The sequence below is a fragment of the Chrysochloris asiatica genome, unplaced genomic scaffold (assembly GCF_000296735.1).
Source record: "Chrysochloris asiatica unplaced genomic scaffold, ChrAsi1.0 scaffold00007, whole genome shotgun sequence".
Taxonomy (NCBI): Eukaryota; Metazoa; Chordata; class Mammalia; order Afrosoricida; family Chrysochloridae; genus Chrysochloris; species Chrysochloris asiatica.
The window spans coordinates 24719422-24741615 of record NW_006408525.1 but is presented as its reverse complement, the minus strand read 5'-3'; the positions used below and the strand labels follow the sequence as shown (position 1 = coordinate 24741615).

The 22194-nt window shown below is 37.1% G+C and overlaps 1 protein-coding gene across 2 annotated transcripts in view; it reads right to left on the bottom strand.

The window, feature by feature from the left end:
* The window catches only part of CDK12 (cyclin-dependent kinase 12), a 44571-nt gene extending 23219 nt beyond the window's left edge, over positions 1-21352 (bottom strand). The window contains exons 1-6 of one of the 2 annotated variants that reach the window (XM_006832551.1): positions 20151-21352; positions 13526-14410; positions 7266-7442; positions 6286-6425; positions 4170-4340; positions 414-603 (exon numbers count right to left, since the gene is read on the bottom strand). In XM_006832551.1, coding sequence (XP_006832614.1) covers positions 414-603; positions 4170-4340; positions 6286-6425; positions 7266-7442; positions 13526-14410; positions 20151-21196 — 2609 coding nt within the window. In that variant the 5' untranslated portion in view covers positions 21197-21352. The remainder of the gene's footprint in view (positions 1-413; positions 604-4169; positions 4341-6285; positions 6426-7265; positions 7443-13525; positions 14411-20150) is intronic. The other variant, XM_006832550.1, reaches the window with a different exon arrangement.
* Between the last annotated feature and the right edge of the window lie 842 nt (positions 21353-22194).

The window sequence follows — 22194 nt, the reverse complement described above, 5'->3', positions numbered from 1 at the left end:
TAAAAACCTTTATAATCCTGGCAGCACAGTGGTTAAGCACTTGGCTGCTACAGAAGGTTGGCAGTTCGAACCCACCAGCTGCTCTGTGGAAAAAAGATGTGTGTGCTCCTGTAAAAATTTACAGCCTTTGAGATCCTATGGGGCAGTTTTATTCAATGGTAGTGGGAATGGTGCATGTGTGTGTGAGATGGTTTACAAAATCCTCTGTCAATTCCTCTCCAAACCGAGTCTGCAGGCTCTGCTGATCAGAGTACCCCATCATAAGTTGTTCCTCAAGTACAAACATCAAATGTTTGTAAATGCTACAGCATGTGCTCTATTTGGACTATTTATAATCCTAATTAACTAGCAAGAATTAAGGGTGCTAGAGGACAGGAATAAAAGTGCTTGACTTCATTTGGTTACTATGTTACCTGTTGTTCAGTAAAATGTTAGAGCACTTAATATCTCGATGCAGGAAATTCTTTTTGTGGCAGTAATCCAATCCTTCCATTAGCTGTTTCATGAATGACTTGATATGATCCTCAGAAAAGTGCACCAAACCAGATTCTAGCAGTCCCATTAAGTCATGGTCCATATACTCAAATACCAGGTAAAATGCACCTATATAAAATGAAGAAAAAAATTAAAAACGAGAGAAAAAAGGCTGCTACAATGACAATGCCTCAAATTTTAATACAATTTTGGCGTTGGCCAGTAGGGCCACAGACTCTCTGGAATACCCTTTAATTTTATGGATGAAGAATTAAAATTATCTGAATAACTTGCCCCTTCTAATAATAAACAACAGAATTACTGTTTTTATTAATCTTCTACTAGCCTAGTGCTTTTTAGACTAATGTCTAAAATTAGCAGAAAAATCACTTTGTTTATACCATAATGACTTTAATTACCAAACAAGAGGTTGGCAAATTATAGACCTACAGCAAACCCATTGTTGTTATAAAGTTTTATTTGTAACAAAGCCAGCCCATTTGTTCTGTATTGTCTGGAACTACTTTTGTGAGATCTTTACATTAGTTAACAGGTACATAATATACCAGGGGCAGCATGGAATGTTTGGTATTAAATTACTAGTGGAATTCACAGAACTGAATAAAAGTTGAATCATGTAATTCAACCTCTAAATTTATAAATAAATAAAAGGAGTGAGAAATATTTGAACTTAAGATTTGAAATCCACATTATCTTTATTTGGCAGGGTATATAATAGAGACAAGGAGCTCTGGTAGTGTAGTGGTTACGAATCGGGTTGCAAACCTCAGGGTCACAAGTTCGAAACTACCAGCTGTCCCACGGGAGAAAGATGAGGCTTTCTGTTCCCGTAAAGATTTACAGCCTCGGAAACCCTGTACAGGGTCGCTATGAGTTGGAACCGACTCCACGGCACATAACAACAACAACACCAATAATAGAGACAACTCTTATAACATAAATAAATACTAGATCTAGCTAGACAATGACCTATCTAGTCCAAAACGCTGTTTTACAGTAGCACAAAATCAAGTTATCCATCTAGGGTGTGAGTGTCAAAAAGTCTATATAAAATCTCTGCTATATATACCACTTTAAACAAATTTGAGTTCTTTAAAAAAACTGTGGGCCCATGATTTCGTAGATGAGTTCTCTAAGACACACAAATTAATAAGAAAAACAGTAAGATTCTAAAAGAGAAGCTGACAAAGGGCAAACAAAGCTTAAGAAAGAGAATGCTGAGTGAAATTAAGTGACTCACAAATGGACAAATAATGGATAAGACCATCACTGTAAAATATTAAGAAAAGATTTTCTTGCTAAATGAAACATTCTATCTATGATGGTTACATGAGGAGGAGAGTGGGTGGAGGGGAAAAATAATATCAACAGAGATAAAATACTGTTTAATGTAGTGGATTGCAATAACTGTAATGACATGAAACGCATAATTTGTTGAATGTGGAAGTATGATCTGTTCTATAAACCTTCACTCTATTCCCAATGGTGGTGGGGGTGATGTGCCGTGAAGTCAGTTCTGACTCATAGCGACCTTGTACAGGGTTTCCGAGACTGTGAATCTTTAAGGGAGCAGAAAGCCTCATCTTTCTTTTGCGGACAGCTGGTAGTTTCGAACTGCTGACCTTGAGAGGTTAGCAACCCAATTCGTTAACCACTACACTACCAGAGCTCCTTAGAAAAAGTTATAAAATAAGTAAATCAATATAATGGACAAATAGGGAAAAAGCTCAGAAATGCAATACAAACTAATGGTATTTCATACTCTACTCATTAAGATGACATTTTATAAAAAGATATATTCATTGTTGGAACATGAATTGTTACTGTTCTTAAAAGCAACCTAACATTAAATGTGAAATTATACTTCTAAAGAGTTATATTCAAAGGAAATATATCAAATGTCAAGATATATGCACAAAATACTCAATGTAATATTGTTATGTTGTTGTTGTTATATGCCATGGAGTCGATTCAGACTCATAGCGATCCTATACAGGGCTTCCGAGGTTGTAAATCTTTACAGGAGCAAAAAGCCTCATCTTCCTCCCACGGAACGGCTGGTAGTTTCGAACTGCTGACCTTGAGGTTAGCAGCCCAATTCATAACCACTATAATATTTTTTTAGAAGTTGGAAATTAAATGTTTAACACGGAAATGGTGAAGTAACTCTGGGTTCATCTATCTTTGTGCAAAGTTAATAAAACATGTTAACAATATAAATTGTTAATAACATGTTAAGTTATAATAAAAACATACATACTTTGATCTCAGTTACATTAAATTAATACGCACACATAAAGTTACTGAAAGGAAACGTATTAAAATGTTAATACTACAGTGGTTTTCTATGGATAATAGAATGTTGAGATGCGCTGGGAGAGAAGCGATTGTTATTTTCCTTTTCTTACTCTTCTGCATTTTCAGTATTTCCACAATGAAAATACAACATATCCAGTTGCTCATATATGATTTTATAACTTAAAAAAATTTTACACAATATCTGGTAAATGACTTAAAACAATACAAAACGCCATAGATTAAAAATTAGTTTCCAGAAGCAACCAATTAATAATTTCTCATGAATCCTTCCAGATACTACCTACACACTGTATTATTTTTATAATCAGAAAAAAAAGTTGAGACACTCCTGAAGCAGATACGGTATTTTAAACTCTATTCAGATTTGACCATAAATATGAGTGGGCTCAAACAATTCACGGAAAAATTCCATTATCTTTTCATCCCATTTTTCTAAGGAACTTGTTGAAGCCCCCCTGTTCTGTTGTATAAGCAGTTACTTTTTGTTTGCTTTTAAAATTACTTTTCTCAAATTCAAGGGGGTGCTGCTTCCCTAGTGCTAATATCCTTGAGACTTTGTAAATAAGCCCAGCTTCCCTTTATCCCTTACCTTCCTAATGTATGTATTTCAATCATTCTATTAACATTCCAAACTATATTCATAGATGCCATCACTTAATTTGACTTTAAAAACTCTTACTTCAGTTAACCACTTCTAAATCCTGTTAAGATTTGTTTTATAAAAGATTGAATATCATGGAAAGACTGTAAGTATGGAAACAATGAAAAATTTTACACTCCAAAGAGATTTTAATTTCCATTATTGTTATTACAAGATAATCTGAAAAAAGAAAGCAATAAACACCCAAAATATTGTTTGCTTGCAAAATGGTCTTATATTATTTATCTGGCCTTATTAGGTATTTGGCGTCCTGGTGTGGCGCTGGAGAATAATGCACTGGACCACAAGGTCAGTTTAAATTACAGGGTCGGCGGTTCAAACCATGCAGCTGCTCCTCGAAAACCCTACACAGGGTCGCAATGCATTGGAACTGTCTCGACAGCACTTAATCACAACAATTAGGTATTCCACAAACTCGACCTAACGCACCTTTTAATGATCAACAATGATTTATAAAAGTATAAAGAGTACACTGATGAATGACTAAATATGTTATAAAGTAAGCACTGTTCGGCACAAGAGCAATCTACCAATATGTTAATTCTGGTAGGAATTACATAAAGAAGTTGTACTTAAGCATTATAAAAAAAAAATTCCAACAGGCAAAGAAGTTAAGAAACGAAAACAAGATTGTACCAAACTACCCTGTAAAATCAATTTAAAAAAAAACCAAAAACAGTTTTCTGCTAGTTACCTTTGTCCTTCTTGAAATCTAATGCATCTTGTTTATCTGTGACAATTTCCTTCATGTTAACAACACTTCGGTGGATTAACTGACGAAGGATTTTTATCTCACGAATGGCTGTAATTGGAAAGCCTTCTTTTTCATTGTCTAGTCTCACCTTCTTCAAGGCTACTAGCTCTCCTGTGAAAACAAATCCAAACCATTATCATTAGCAATTAGCATTTTTGGGCTACAATCATGAAACAGTCAAAATGAAACCAAGTAAAAATTATTGCTACAAAACATAAAGACCTTTATTAAATAAAAAAATCAAACTGCGAAACAATTGTTTCTCATCTAGGCCTGTATACTTCCTAAGGTGGTGTTTTCATTTCTCTAATCCTTTTGTGCTCATCAATTTATACCATGTCAAAATGGCTCTTTGGTCATCCTTGAGGGACTCAAATGTTGAATTTGGGGAACAAAAAGAAGTCTAAAGGGGCAACATCAGGACTGAAGAGTGGACAGGGAAAGGTTTCCCAATGAAATTCTTATCAGACAGCCCTTGCTACCTATGAAGACTGAGCTGATGCATTGTGATGGAAAAAAATTCATTGGTGCAATTTGTCTAGCCTTTTCCTCACCCATAAGACTATGTGATCCTTCTGTGTTCTTCAGGAAAATTTATCAAGATTACCAAAAACTAGTCACAATAATCTTTAGGAAAGACCTCTCTGTTTTAAATGTAACTGGCCCAAATCACCTCAGAAACCACTGTTTTGATTAGATCTTTTAAAGTCACCCTTTGAGGCTAAGACATGTATATTCCCGAGAGAACTGTTTAAATATATTTTGTTTGGAATAAATCTGTGCATGTATGAAATAGAACCCAAAAATTTTTGACTTAGTCTAATATATGCATCTATTAAGAAAGACAGAATTAATACCTACTTTAATTTTTTGTGTTTAATACCTTTAAATATAAAACATAAATTAATATCTACTTTAATGTTCTTTTACATCTTAAAGAGAAAAATGTTTTCATTTTTTATTTTAAGACAAGGTATTAATTTTTAATAATATTCAGTTAGGCCTAAACATGTCAGAATAAATTAAAATTTATCAACAATTCTCCCTTAACAAGTAAGTTGTTGTTAGATGCTGTCAAGTGGGTTCCAACTCATAACACACTGGTTTAAGGTTTCCAAGGAGAAGCTGTTGGGTTTGAACTACCAACCCTGTGGTTAGCAGTCCAGTGTTTACAGCACCACACCAGTAACAATATAGAAATTTTCATTTTTACCATGAATATCCAACAAATCATAAAATGTTTAGCATTTACTATTAAAAAAATGTTTTTTAAAACAGATTATTCTTTGGACAACTTTGGATTACTTAGTAACATTTGGAAACCAAATTAGAATTAAATTAGAATCCACCTAAGATATTAACCATTGTTGTTGATTTTGACTCATAATGCCCCAGGTGGTTCCCAAGTCTATAGTCTTTATGAGGAGTCCTAGTATGGCACTGTAGGATAAGCATTCAACCATAAGGTCAGCGGTTGCAACTCACCAGCCGCAGCTTGGAAATCCTATACATGTTCGCTATGAGTTGGAACTGACTTGATAGCACTTTGCAACAGGTCTTTATGAAAGCCACATATTTCTTGTGTGGCACAGTTGATAGGTTTGACCTATTGACCTTTTGGTTAGCAGCAGAATGCTTAACCACTATATCACAATGCTCCTTACTCTATGGCTAAATTATTAACCTCTGACATCTAGAATTTGTGACAATATTTATTATTGTTGGCTGCTGTGGAGTCAGCCCTCAATTGATGGCAACCTCATGTACAACAGAATCAACTGCTGCCTGGTGCTGCACCATCTCCACGATAGTTATGAAGAAGACACTCGTGATCCATAGGTTTTCATGGGCTGATTTTCAGAAGCAGATAGACAGGTGTTTCTACCTATTTGGAAACTGCAAAAAAACCTGCTCAGCATCATAGCAACACACAAACTGCCAATGACAGAAGGGTGGTAACTATGTGTACACTGACAAGGAATCAAAGCCAGGTCTCTAGCATAAAAGGTGAGAATTTTACCACCAAACTACCACTACCCACCAGGAAAATATTTACCTGTGTCTTTGTCCTTGGCTTTATACACTTGGCCATAGGTACCTTCTCCAATAATCCCAATAATGTCAAATTTGTCCACACAGCGTTTTCCCCAGTCACTTTCTGTTTGTCTTCTTTCCCCATAACGAGGACAACAAATTCTAAAATAGACACAATGCTATTAATAGAAAAATAACCCTATATCATAGAGCTACCAATAAAAGAAAATCTGACAGTAAGACATGGTTAGTAAATGGTAACTATTTTTATTTAGAAGAATGTTAATAATCAGGAGATCAAAGTTGGATCCTAGTATTTTAGCGGCATAGTAATTTATGTGCTTTAGGAGAAAAAACAAACAAACCCCTAAAAACTGTTCATTAACATTGGCGTAGTTTATATACCGTCTAAAACGTCTTTCTCCTTTTGTAATATATTCTTAGTATTATTAAACGCAAAGGATATTAGGAGAACAGTGTCTGCTATATATTTGGATTTTGGAAGTTACTATTTTTCTAAAAACAACTATGTTTGCACATGAACAGTTGTCTCTTACAAAGGTTTTTATCCATTAAAATAAATGATCAGACCAAATTTCTGTGGTCTTACTGAGGAAGAAAAGTGTGAAGTCCAAAGATAAGGAAGCAAGTTGTAATTAAGGATTGTGGTTGTTAAGTGCCTTTGAGTTAGTTTTGACTCACATCAACTCTGTGTAGGGTTTCCAAGGCTTGTAAATATTTGTAGGAGCAGAAAGTCTCCTTTATCTCCCAAGGAGCAAGCTGGTGAGCTTAAACTGCTGACCTTGTGGCTAGCAGTTCATTGCTTATACACAGAGCTACAATTAGGATTGTTGTTGTTAAGTGCTACTGAGTTGGTTAAGATTCATAACTACCCTGTATAGGGTTTCCAAGGAGTGGCTCCTGAGTTTGAATCACCGATCTTAAGATTCAAACCGACATTGAGGTCCAGTGTTTATCCTACAGGGCCACACAAAAACTCACTTTGGTCTCTTTTTATATGGTTGCTGAGGTGGTGTGACTGCCTTTGGTTCTGGAGAGTCTGGGGGAGATGGATCCCCACCAGGAAGCTCTGGAGGGAGAGGGAGGTCCATGAGGGAGTGACGAGTCCTCTGTTCCTTTTCTTTCTTTGCCGGTCTTGAAGGAAGAATTTCTTTTGGACTACACAATGGAGGGGAAGAAACAAAATTGATCATAATTATTTAAAGGATAGGAAAATTACACTTTTCAAAGGTTATAATGCCTATTTAAATATTTAAAATATTTTACTTTTAAGGAAAAATTCTGTAATAAAACATAAGAAACGGAAGTTTATCATAGCTAAAGCAATGGTCTTTGCAAAAAGAAAATCTATAGTATAATAAAGGAACAATGAAAAACTTGTAATATTATTTGTAAGTCCTTTATCAAACTCATTAATGTCTTCCTATATAATATAATTATAACTGGTAGTGTAGTGGGTTACAAGGGGGGTGACTGCTTTTAAACATCTGATACTGTGAAGAAAGAGAAGACTTACTATCTAGCATGGTTTTATATATGTTGTTGTTTAGTGCTGTTAAGTCAGTTCTGACTCACACCAACCCTAAATAGGGTTTCCAAGGAGCAGCTGGTAGATATGAACTGCTGGCCCTGTGGGTGGCAGTCCAGTGTTTATTTTACAGCACCATATCAGGACTCTTACTTCCTACCAATTTTTAACATTTTAATCTCTTATAAAATCAGACAGAATAAAAGAATTTAGGTTAGTCTGTACTACACATCAACCAAAACTGGGAGAGTCAATGCACTGTAAATGAACATCTGAAACTTTCTGTAGTTACTTGTAGAGATGAACACACAACATCATTATAATTTACATTAAGGTTTTTCTGTTCTGGGAACACAATTCATTACCAGAAACTCTTGAATCAGGACATAATAAAAATAAAAAAATTTCTCCAATTTTTAAGATCTTCAGGAAAGAAAAATTTCTAATTTCCATACTACTAATGGTATCCTGGTGTGGCACTGTAGGATAAGCACTGGACTGCTAACCAGTTCAAACCTACCAGTGGCTCTTTGGAAACCCTATATAGGGTCACCATGAGTCGGAACCAGCTCGACAGTACTCAGCAAGTCAAAATATTCTTATAAGTAGTTATATTTCACTAGAAGAATAAGAAGTATTTGAATGATCTAACCATCATTTCAATCAAGTTAAGTATTTTATATTTAGGTTTTGTATTTTCTAAGGTTTATTTTTTGGTTTCAAATTAATGTTTGCTAAGAAATGTGGAGTCCTGGTATGGCGCTGCTGGTTAATGAGCTGGACCACAAAATTGGTTTGAATTGCAAAGTCAGTGGTTCAAGCCTACCAGCTGCTCCTGAGAAACCCTATACAGGATTGCTATTGGTCGAATAGGCTTGAAGGCACTTAACAACAAACAAGTAACAGCGATAAGATATGTACAGAACCTTTGAAAAATTACTTTTGCATACTGATTTCAACAAAGAATGAGTGCTTGATAGGAAATGTACTATAACTTCAGGGCATATAATATGAATAGAGGTCAAATCCTGTTTTAGCAAATTCTATTATAACAAAAAATTGAAATAGTAGTGGACCATAAATTGTGGTATCTAATATTATGACCTTTACCCTTTAGAAGTAGTACACGCAGTAAAAGACAGCTCAATATTAAGTGTTGAGGAGTCACTCAGTGGCAAAATTGTGAACTATTAGTTAAACGCTTGGTGACTAGAAATTTGGTGCCTCAAAGGACAGGCTTCTTTTAAAAGATCTGCTTTTGAAAGGTTTTTGTTGTTGTTAAGAGCCACCAAGTCAGTTCCGGCCTATAGTGACCCTGTACAGGCTTTATAACCTTGAAAACTCTATGGAGCAGCTGTATTCTACACACACAGGAGCACCATGAGTTGTGCCTCACTTGACAGCAACAACGATAAATACTGAGGGCACATAGTAGACACAAAGAGGGTCTAACATAAGGGAGCAGATAATATTACGTCAAAGTCCTTAACTGAGATTTAATACCAGGATGTGCTGGTGCACCATAACAGTATCAGTATTTCTTGGTTCCCCATTTGTCTGAGGATAGATGCGCATATGGTGTGATTACACTGTGTATAAAAACCTATCTACTGCCATATAAAGTTGATTTCAATGCATAGCAACTCTTTAGGATAGAGTTAAGAACTGCTTCTTAGGGTTTCTGAAACTGTAGTTATAGGAGCAGACAGCCTCATCTTTGTCCTTCGGAACAGTTGGTAGCTTGAACTGTTGACCTTGCAATTAGCAACCCAATGTTTAACCCACTATGCCACCAGGGCTCCTACATTGTATACAGTAGTTTAAAAAAAATGTATAAATATGTGTATGTGTGGTGTGGCGCTATAGGATAAGCACCGGAGTGCTAAGCACAAGGTCGGCAGTTCAAACCTACTAACTAATCTTGAAACCGCCCCCAGAGTCGCTATGAGTCAGAATCAACTCTACAACACACAACAATAAGTTGTTTTTATTAATAAGGAAAAAATAAGGAATTTACATTTCAACTATTTAAAATAAATTTAATTTCTCTTTGGATAATTTTCAAGTTTCAACAGCACTGTTGTTGTTGTTAAATGCCTGAGTCAGTTACAACTCAAAGCGAGCCTGTACATGGTTTCTGTGGACTGGCTAGTGGGTTTGAACTACTGACCTTGAGCTTTAACATAAAGTCCAGTGCTTATCCTACAGTGCCACACCAGGACTCCTTCAACAACATAAACTACTTTTTATGTATCTCCATCTCCTTAAAACAGGTTGTTTTAAAAAATTTCAGTTACAGTTACAAAATTATATGAAAGTTTTGAGTTTGAGGGCATAATATATGGGAACCAAGCATTCTATAGCAAAATCCTAAATCAAATTGAAATGCTTATACAATCTTTACTTTCTTTTCTATACAGAGCTCAATACTTGTACAGATACAGTCTTTTAGAATAACAAAGAACATAGGTAAACTCCAAATGAACTAGACTTTCAGAAAAATAAGGCAGAAAACAAGACTTAAAAACCTAGGTTGTTGTTGTTAAATACCAATCTTATGGTGCAAACCAACCCTGCAGTCGAGTGCTTATCTTATAGCTACACGCAAAATCAAGATTGTTAACTAAAATTTCTAGGAACAGTGTTCAGAACAATGTTCAGAAAAGCAAAGAGATTCCCAAGAATAGCTATGTTTATAAAGAAAGTACTACGTCAGAAGTGGTGTCCTTTGGTTCTTAACACTAGACATTGTAGACCAAAAATCAGAAAGGATTTTTCAACGCTATTAGGTTCAGTTGAGTCTATTTTTGACTTTGTGACCCCACGTGACATGAGTAGACTTTCCCCAAAGGGTTTTCTAGGGTATAATCTTTACAGGAGCCGATCACCAAGTCATTCTTCTGCTTTATGACTGAGTAGGTGCAAATCACCAACCTTTCGATAAGCAGCTCAGTCCTTACATGTGCAAGTAGCTAAATTCACTCCGGTATTTGCTATCTGTATAAATACATCCTTGACCAAAATATGTTTGAAAGAAAATTTTCATTCTTTCCCCAAAAAGGACTCTCAAATAAGACAAATACTCTACAATAACATTTACATCATTCATGTGTCAACTGATTTCTATCTACATGCCCAGTGCCATTTTAGACAAGTTTTGACACTGGATCCTTAAGCAATTTTACTTACTTATTCAAATAACTAATATTTACTGATTGCATTCTGTGTGTCTGTTTAAGGCATTGTGGTGTGCTGTGGAGTCGGTTCCAATTCATAGCAACCCTGTGTAGGGTTTCCGAGGCTGTAAATCTTTATGGGAGCAGAAAGCCTCATATTTCTCTTATGGAACAGCTGGTAGTTTCGAACTGCTGACCTTGAGGTTAGCAGCCCAACTCATAACTACTACCAAAGCTCCTTTTTAAGGCACAGTAGGTAATAATAATATGTGTAGGTCACATTCTCAATGTAAAAGCTGCTAAATACCTAGAAAATAAAATAGCAACATAAATGAGTTCTCTATAAAACTTTTAGATATTTTTCTAGTAAGTTTTGTTAATTATTTCAAGTGAGAGATAAGAGCAGCTGGTAGGCTTTAGAAAGCATCAGTTTTTTTTAAAATCTAGAATTTAAAATCTTAAAATAATGAAAAACATAGAATTAGTAGAAAAAGTTATTTCCATTTATCTACCATTAGTAATTTGCTAATACTATATCTGGAAAATAATGAACTAGCCAAAAAACACCATACATTAAAAAATAGTTACATTGGATTTTCAAGAAGTTCAGTATACTTTCAGAACCAGAATGGATTTGTAGCAAAAATAGTCTTGTTCACTTCATTCTTTCACACACTTTCTTAAACATCTCTAAGCACTGATGTCCTTAACTTTACTCTTCATTCCCAAAAATGAAAGAAATATCCCCATGTGCCTTCAATCAAAATTATCCCTCTCTAGAAATACACATTCTACGCTGATAGATAAGTTCAACTGTTACTTGTAAACCTGATGAGGCAAGTAAACAAGAATTCACAATAAGATTCTTTGCCACTCTGATATTGTTCTAGCAACTGTGTAAACTAATATTTAAACAAGGTTCCTGTGGGTAGATAATGGGCAAGGGTCCTTTTGGATAATGCTCAACTACTTCCTTTTCAAACAAAACTATAAAAACATATAACTTTTTTATCTATGAGAAGTGTATTATGTATCTCAATTTTTCCTAGTAGCCACTATGAATAAGGGATGAAACCATTTTTTCAAATAGTCTTTTTTTTTTTCTTCCCCATTTAATATACCTTCCCAAAAGGCAAAGAGTTGTCTGGAAGAGCACAGACCTAAAGGTCTGAAATGTATCCTCCTCCAAATTACTAATGTCACTTGAAAAGTAATGGAGGCTTAGGAAATGGTCTGGATGTAAGAACAGTTGTACTTATTTTTCCGCTTAAAGTTGTTGCTTTAAATGTAACTCATTCTAGAGAACAAGAGGGCGGGAGGATCTCAGCAGAAGGGACTGAGATAACAAAGACTGTTATGGCATGTGCCACTGCCAAGTATGCTTGTCTGATGTTAATTGCCTGGCTGGTCCTGCCAAAAAAGAAACACATTTCCTTATACCTTCCATAAGATTAGATTCATGCCTCATCATCATTCTCAATATTCAGAGGACTTATTAAAATTAGAGTTTTGCCCATTATCCCATTGTGAATTATATTCTAATTAAAGATTCTATAAATCGTTCTTGTATAATTAAAAAAAAAAAAGCATCCCGGTTTATAATAAACATAGTTAGGGCTTTACATTGTTGTTAAGTGCCATCGAGTCAGTTCCAACCCATAACGACCCTGTGTAGGGTTTCCAAGGAGCAGCTGGTGAGCTTGAACTGCCGACCTTGCAGTTCAAACGCCTTTGCAGTCTGGCACATTAACCCACAGTCTTGGAAACCATATATAGGGTTATTATGAGTTAGAACTGACTCAAAGGCACTTAACAACAACAAAAATATTTGTAGGAGCCCTTTGGAGGTACAGTGGTTAAGTGCTCAGCTGATAGCTGGGTTGGCAGTTTAAATCCTTGCAGCAGCTCTGCTAAATAAAGACCTAAAAAACCCTATGGGTAGTTTCACTCTATCACATGGGATCACTATGAGCCAAAAGTCAACAACAGGAATATTTAATTAAATAGTATTATTACTAAATTTATAAGATTTTCTTATACAATTATATCAACATTAATTTTAGAGTGATGAAGACATTGTGGTTATAGAGAAAAATGTTCTTATTCTTAGGAGAGAGCTCTGTTGAAGTACTTAGGATACCTGTAATTAAAGCAAGTGTGGCAAAAAGCTAATAATCGATGACTCTGGGTAAAAATACCTGGCTACTAATTGCGTTAGTCTTTCAATTTTTCTTAAAGTATTAAAACTTTAAGTAGAAAAATCCAACTAATTTTTTTTAATTGAATAAAAAACTAGCAGTAAATAAAATTAAGAGAAAATGGGTTACTAGTTCTCAAATCATAATGATCTCTTCTCAAATAAAAATGTCACAAATACGGACTTTTGTACTAAAACCAAACATCAAAGGAATGTCGTACTTAAAAAACAAAAACAAAACAAACAGGCAGTAAGTAGTTCTGAGAAAGTTTGAGCACAGAAAATAAAATACATTATACATGGATCATGTTAATTTTTTTCAAGTTAACCAAGAACTCACCTATCCATATCATCATCTCCAGGTAATAAGGGTGGAAGGGGCAGAGGAGGCAATGTTGAAGTTTTCATGTGCGGAATAACAGCTGTTACAGACACTTGAGTCTTCAGAGAAACCTGTACAGAGGGCTGAGAATTTGTCTGAGAGGACAGAGTAGATGTCCTTTGATGAGGAGAAAGGGGCAAAGTTGAAGCACTAGAAGCAAGAACCTGACTAATTGCTGGTTGGGGAGGAGGCAGAGGTGGTTGCTGTGGAAGAGCTGGTAGTGGAGGCAAAGGAGGCAAAGGGGGTGTCTGAGGTGGAGGGGTGGTAGTCGGTAAAGGAGGTGGCGGCGAAGTAATTGTGGGGAGAGGTGGAAGGGTTTCCTTTTCTGATGTTTCTGTCTCCTTTGGAGTAACACTCTCCTCTTTTGATGCTATGGGTTTAGAGTCTTTTGTTCCCTGTGCTTTCAAATCTTTAATAGGATGTTTCTCAGAGTTCTCATCCAACTTTACTTTCCCTGTATCTAAAGAATTTTTGACCTCTGTATTTAGATGTGTTACATTCAACAGTTCAGTATCTGGGGCAGATTTTTCCAATTTTACAACTCTGGTTAACTTTTTAGACTCCAAGCCTAAATCCTTAGCCTCTACTGAACTGTTCTCTTTTCTAGGTAAAAATATAGGTGAACCCTTGGATTCTTTTCCATCTGCTTTTGCTGCTGCAGCAGCTGCTGCTCTTTCCTTCTTTTTCCTACTGAGTTCAGCACCCAGACTGGAGTTCAACGGAAGCCTGACAGGTGAGATACTGGAATGCCGACTGCGAGATCCGGATCTCTTCTTTTTACTATGAGAAGATGAATGTCTTGAATACGCAGGACTTCTACTTCTGGACTTTATGGATTTCCTACTGAAAAAAAAAAAAAAAAAGATAGTTTAAAATTTATAGACTATAGTAATACATAGATGAAAACAGATAAGTAAAACAAACTACAGAGCATTAGAATAGATGTGACCAGAAACAAAGAAAGTCTGATAAACTGCCACAGTCAAGAAGAGTCTAGGACGCCAGGACTAAATGTAATATGGTATCCTGGATAGGCATGAGCTCTGATGGTACAGTGGTTAAGTGTTCGGCTGCTAACTGAAAGATTGGTGGTTTAAACCTAGCAGCTGCTCTGCAGGAAAAAAAATACTGGCAATCTGATTCCAAAAAGATTATAGCCATGAAAACCCTATAGGGGAGTTTTCCTAAGGGCTCACTATGAGTTGGAATCATGGCATCCAAGAATCCTGGATAGGATCTGGGAAGAAAAAAAGGATATTAGGTCAAAACTATGGAAATATGAATGAAGTATGGACTTCGGTTAGTAAAAATGTGTCAATATTGATTCATAAATTGTAAGATTAAACCATACTAAAGTAACATGCTAATAATACAATAATAGGAGAAAACTGGATATATAGAGATTCTGTAACATCACAATTTTTCCATAAATTTAAAGCTATTCTAAAACTTTTTAAACTGATTAATGTAGAAGGAACTAAATCCTGCATGACAACATATTTGAATTGCTTATCACAAAAAATTATTCACTATTGTATTCAACTGAAAAGAAGCTGGATATTTTTTTCTACTTTGGAAAAGATATAAACATTCACAACGAATATTTTCATAATTTTAGTTTTAACCTTCAATAAGGTAAAACTACAAGAAAGAAAGTACTATACTAAAGGTAGGATGTCAAAAGTAACTTGTATGCTTCATCAAAACTTTTTATTAAGAGTCACTTAATTGGTAGATCCCAGGAAAATCTTTTATACCATCAGTTTACAATTAAGTTATAGCTACACTGGTCCTTTCAATATAAAATGATTCCCAATTCAATTTTTAGGAACTCACATGTTGTTTCTGTTAAGTGCTATCAAGTCAGTTCATACTCAAAGCAACCATGTATAGAACTTCCAAGGAGCTGCTGGTGGGTTTTAATGGCGGACCTTGTTGTGGTTCTCAGTCCAGTGATGATCCCACAGCTCTACAACAGGAATCTAGGAACTCATACAGCGGTATAATACTGCACTTTCAATTAATTTTTCTCATAAGGAAGAACTGGACAATGAAATCTGAGAATTTATAGGCAGATTATTCTAAACTGAAACTCAACTCTCATTAATTCTTTTTACTAAAGTATAACCTGCAAAGGCCTCACTATGAGGGGGTAAGAATTAGTACTAAAAATGTAGCTGGACAAAACATAATTTTCCCAGTAATCTAAAACAAATTGCTGCCAATCAAAATAATCAGTATTGCCCCTTATTTTTGATCACTGGTAAGAATGATTTGAATCAAAATGTTTCAAAAGAAAACAACATACGTGTGTAGGAGAAACAACTCACATAATGGTAGCAGCCATGGCTGTAGTGCTGTAGGATAAGCACTGAACTGCTAACCACAAGGTTGGTGGTTCACACCCACTAGCTGCTCCTTGGAAACCCTATGCCGAGTTGCTATGAGTCACAACAGATTCCACGGCACTTAACACCAACAATAATACTTTTGCAAGTTAGCTCCAAAAATTCGGTAGTTGAAATAAAAAGTTCATTATTGGAATTGGTTGGTGTAAAGTGCCAAAATGCCACTGAGTCGATTCCGACCAATAGTGACCCTGTATAGGGTTCTGAGAAGCAGCTGGTGAGCTTGAAATGCAGATTTTGTGGTTCAAATCAGCTTTGCAGTCCAGCACATTAACCTACAGTGCCACACCAGAACTCCATTATTGGATTAACAGTCCTCAAAAAAAAAAAAAACCCTAAACAAAACCTTTATTTGAGCATAAAGATATGAAATATTAAAAAGTGGTTAAGTGGATTTAACCACTTAAATATAGGTTAGGTACCTGTAAGAAAATTATTATTTCTCTTGTAATAGATGAAACAAAAGGTTTTTCTCTGTTTGAACTATAGTTAGGATGAACAAATGACATCCCTATCCCAGGGAAAACTTCTAGAACCTCAAACTTTAGAAATTCTAGAGACTATGCACTACAAACCATTGTTTTATTATTTCATAACCAAATCTTTCTAGAAAACTCTGCTACAAACCCTTCAACTTATGATCAGAAGTCTACTGTGTATAAGACATTTGGGTGGCCATACAATTATTGCATTTTTAGTGACACAGATGTTATATTTGATTTCCAGATCCATTCCTTGAGAAAAAAAAAAGGGGAGGGGGACAACAAATAGGTAAATGTAGACCACTATGCATAATTGGTCTTTATGTTCCCCCTCAACTGTTTGGTTCTACCTATTTAAAATGAAATTGCTATTATTAATTACTATTACTTTGTTGATATAAAGATATTTCATTTCTGCTAAAGCATTTTCAGTCTTTTAAAATGATGTTGGCTTGTTTCATTTTGACTGTGTCTAATAAGAAAAAAACAGAAAACACCATAGAAAGGATCTGTAGATTTCTCAACTCTGATGAGTTTAACCCCAAGTTTTTTATACTTATTGTTTGGAATCCCAAAGAATAAGGAAAAACATGCAGTGCATACATACACGTATAATGTTCTCATAAGCCAACTGTGTACAATGTACTACTGACTCCAAGAACATTATGTAGTGTTTATATTTGCATTCTATACTATTGTGTCTCCAAATCTTTTCTGGTTTATTTTTATCATGATTGCACTAGGTCCAATTAAGAGAGTGGAGGAAGGAGAACTTGAGATGCACTGTTTTCTTTAAGAACCCAGAAACAATCATTGCAAACAAGCAGTTGTTACTGAAACTTAACATTTTAGCCTCAGTGTGTTTCTGTATTCTCAAACCCACCAACAGAAAAGTTCTCAGCTTGAAACTATTCATTCAAGAAAATATTCTAAAAGTATTTCTTAGGTTTCCTTAAAAAACAAGAAACAACTAAGCACTATATTTTGTCGTATATAAATTTTACTCCTCACTCCTTAAAAAAAAAAAAACCAAATTCCTCCTGGGTAGTCATAGTCAACAAATGGTTTACTCTTTGCTCTGAAAACAAACAAAACAAAACCAAGAACTGAATTCTAGAAAATGGTATACATGCTTACATATTTAGACTGAAGTATACTGATGTCTAAGGAGCTCTGGTAGCGTAGTGGTTACGAATCGGGCTGCGAACCTTAAGGTCAGCGGTTTGAAACTACCAGCCGCTCCGCGGGAGAAAGATGAGGCTTTCTACTCCCGTAAAGATTTACACCCTCGGAAACCCTGTACAGGGTCGCTATGGGTCGGACCCGACTCGATGGCACTTAACAACAACAACAACAACATACTGATGTCTGCAACTTACTTTGAGAGGAATCAACATAAAACAATAGACAAGATGATTAGATGCAGAGATGACTAGCATTAATGGTAAAACCTAGGTGGTACAGATACAATTGCACATTGTGTAATTCTTTCAACTTTTTCCACATTTCAAACATTTTTTATAATTAAATTATATAGGTGGAAAAAAAACTAAAAAACGTCAGATTTTGACACCTAGGAATCCTTCAGCTTGACAAATTCAAACTAGTTTATGATTATGTCAGCAAAAATTCTGTATGAGTTTTATATGACTCACACTTATATACAAAAGACCTGCATAGATTTTTCAGATTAGGATAATTTCTCTACTCGTGTTCAACAACATATTTATAGTATTGAACAACATATTCAATTAGTATTGAACTTGTGTTTATACTAATTCATAGATAAAACTTACTGAATGGTACTATGTAATAAATGTAGGATGCTATGCACTTCATATTTACTAATTTAGTCCTCACAACAAACCAAGGCGTATGCAGCTATTTAAAACATGAAAAAAACTCAGGCATGAAAAATTAAATAATTTCCCTAAAAAGTGACAAAACACTAGGATTCCATTCAAGTCTAAACTCCAAAGTTCACGTTCCGTTTTTGTAGACAGAAGTGAGGTACATATATCTCACCACCGAGGAACAGAACAGTTTTCCACAGATAATTCATGTAAACAATTATATTTCAAACTAACATGCCTTTCTCATAAGATTATCATCATGAAGACATTATTACCATTTTTTAAGAGAAAGATTTTGAAAATTACCAGTGGTCACAATGTAGTCAATGGTGATGTAAAGAAAATGAATTTGTCTGGAAATATTACTTAGAATCTTGAAAACATGCAAAGTGATATAAGCCAGTAGAAATAAACAACAAAAAACCACCAAATATATTATTTTAAATAACTTGAATATCTAGAGTAGGCAAATATGTAGAGAGCAAAGTTTACTTATTGGTGGTTACCAAGGAGAGAAGGGGAAAGAAAGAATTGCTGTTTGGGGCACTGAGTTTCTGTTAATGGTAACAAAAATAGATAATGGTGATGGTTGTACAACATGATGAAGGCAATCAATATCACTCAAATATACATGCAGAAAATGTAGAAATAGACTAATGTTTTATGATGTTGTGGTTGTTGTTAAGTGCCATTGAGTTGATTCCGACCCATAGCAACCCTGTATAGGGTTTCCAAGGTGCAGCTAGCTGGTGAGCTTGAACCATCGACCTTGCAGTTCAAATGACTTTGCAGTCTGACGCATTAGCCCACAACGCCACACCAGGACTTCGTGTTTTCACAGTATACATATGTATACAACGGGGCTTCAAAAAGTTTGTGGAAAAATTCCAGTATCCTTCAATTTCATTTTTCCACAAAATTTTTGAAGCCTACATGTATTGTAAATATGAGGGGGCTTTTAAAGTTTGTGGGGAAATGGAATTGAAAGATAATCCATTATCTTTTGAAGCCCCGCATGCATGTGTATGTGTGTGTGTGTGTGTGTGTGTGTGTGTGTACATACATATACACACATACATACACTGAGACCTGATGTGGTGCTGTAGGATAAGCACTGGACCTGAACCTCAAGGTCAGCTGTTCAGACTCACCAGCCACTCATTGCAAACGCTATACAGTCAGTATGAATTGTAACTGACTTGATAGCACTTAACGTGTGTGTACATAAATATATATATTTACAAAACAAGCAATTGCGTTGCAAGCAAGTTCTACCAGGATATGCCATCAAAAGGAAAAAAGGACTAATTGACAGAATTTCTACTGGAAATATCAGTTAAAAAGATAGGCATCTAAGTAAGTTATTAAGACACTGTCAATTAAGAATGAATGCACTTACAGGTTAAGATGACAGTACATATGGTAGAATGGCCTAGTCAAATAGCCTCAAGATAATATAAATGAGAATGTGTAATTGCTTAATTCCCCAATCAGGGCCAATAAAGCCTAAAAGCACTAATACCATGGTGATGTAAAAAAAAAAAAAGTAAGACAAAGCAAAATACACAGGCAAACAAGTTCTGGGAAGTAGGACCAACTGAATGTACTCAATAAGTAGAGGTCTACGATTTTTCTTACACAGGACCTTGCCGTTGAAGTACCTACCTTCAGCAGTTTCCCACATCTAATTCTAAAAGGGAGGCTAGATGCACCTACTTGGCAAGACTAGCCAAAGCAAGATGGCTAGAACACTATGGGTTTCAACAAAATGTCAACATGGCAACGTCCAGTTCCTCACTCCCACCCTAACTTAGAAAGGACTGGTCGACAAATAACTCACCTGGGAAGTGGACTCCGACTCAGAGACCGCTTGCTCATGAACGGGCTGCTGGACCTCCTTCGACCATAGGGGCTGGGTGACCTACCACTGTAAGAACCACTCCTTTCATAGCTGGACGAGCGCCTCCGGCTGTAGGGGCTCACAGACCTCTGGCGTCTACTGTAGGGACTGGGTGACCGGGTGCTGGACTGGTAGGCCGAAGGCTCCTTGTAAGGAGGGCTAATCGACTGCCTTCTTGAGGTACTTCCAGGGCTCTTCTTGTAGGAATCATAATTGCTGGAGGTGTGAGATCTTGGGGGACTAAGGTCATAATCTTGGCTGTAAGAAGCTCCTGAGGGGCTGTCGTCTTGCTTAGGACTGTCGGACCACTTCCTGTGAGGACTCCTGGATCTCCTTTTGGGGCTGTCCACTGTTTTGTAACTTTTCGGTGTTTCCCTTTTACGATGACTTTTACTCCGATCTTTGTGGCCAGACTTCAATTCCCGTTCTTTCCGGGTTTTTTCTTTGTGGAGTTTGGATGACCTGGATTCCTTGATGCTGCTGCTACTTTTGGATAGCTGTGCCTTCCCATAGTCCTCATTCTCCTCATTTGAACGCTTTGAACTTCCTGATATCCGGTCCTTCATCGATCCCGACTTGGTTTCTTGGTTTTTTTCTTTTTCTGTCGGTTTAGTTTTTAGTAAGTCCCGGGACCGTCTGTGCTGATGGTGCCGATGTTTGTGCAGACGGTCACTCCGATCGGTGCCACGGCGTTCATCAGTCTCTCTCCTCTCTAGTTTGAAGGCCATGTCATCGGAGAAGGTGTCTGAATCAGAGCTGATGTCATCATACTCCACTAAAGGTTTGATAATCGTACCCAAAGGCGCTGCTTCGGGGGTCACCAACCCCATGTCTTTGGAGTGCTTGGATTTATGCCGTTTGTGCTTCGACACCAAGCGGTGACGCTCTCTGCTGTTGGAGCTGCCACCTCCCGATGACGGCTGCAATGTTCCAGAAGCTCCTCCACCCCCGTCCTTCTTGCCCCCATGTCTCTCTGAATTGGGCATTCCCTTTCCTCTGGCCACAAGAAGGGGAAAAAGTTCCCCAACACTCCAAAAAGTAAGCCCCACCCTCCCCCCCAGCCCCAAGCCCACACCCACCAAAGTGCCCCTAGAAGGGAGTGGGGAGGGAAGGGGCGGTAGCCCAGGCTCCTCCTCCCTCCCGATTCCTCGGCACCCTCCTACATGAGGTGGGGGGTGAAGGAGCAAAGGGAGAAACGAGAGTTCCTGAGCTGTGGAGTTGCCAGACCAGGTAGCTGCTCGTCTTTTCCCTTCTCCCCACGAGCCAACCTCCGGCCCCGGCGCCGGGGAGGTCGAGGAAGTAATAACCCGGTGGCCCGGAGCTGTGGTGCCCACTCCGGCTCTGGGGCCCTGTGGGTACTGCGCGGGCCCTTCCCCTACTCTGTAGCCCAGCTCGGGGCAGCTTACTGTCGCTGGGATCCCGCGGCCTAGGTGCCTCACACCCCCTTTGTCCCTCGCTCCTAAGGGAGCCCCTTTCCCCTTCCTCCGCCTCACCTCAACACCTCACACACTCACTCGCTCGCTACCTCAGACTCAGTCACACACTAGGTTAAACCGAAACGGCACTTAGAAGAGGGGGGAGGGGGTAATCCTACGAAACATCGCGACAATCTGGTGGATTCTCGCGATATCTGCGGCTTCCAGTTCACTTCCCGTCTGTTTATTAAACACCGCGAGAAACACGTTTCTGTAGCTTCCCGCGATAAGTTCTTTTTTCCTCTTCCTCCCCATTTGCGCAAAACTTTATTGAAACGGAGCAAGTTGTTGTTAAGTGCGGTGGAGTCGATTCCGACCCATAGCAACCCTGTATAAGATTTTCGAGGAGCAGCTGTTAAGCTTGAACCGCCGACCTTGCCGTTCAAACGGCTTTGCAGTGTGGCGCATTAACCTACAGCGTCACAACTAGTGGCATTCTATTTTGTTTTAATCAAAACTTTATTGAACAAATACCCCCAGGCTCAGCTCATTTTAGCGTACTTTGTAAC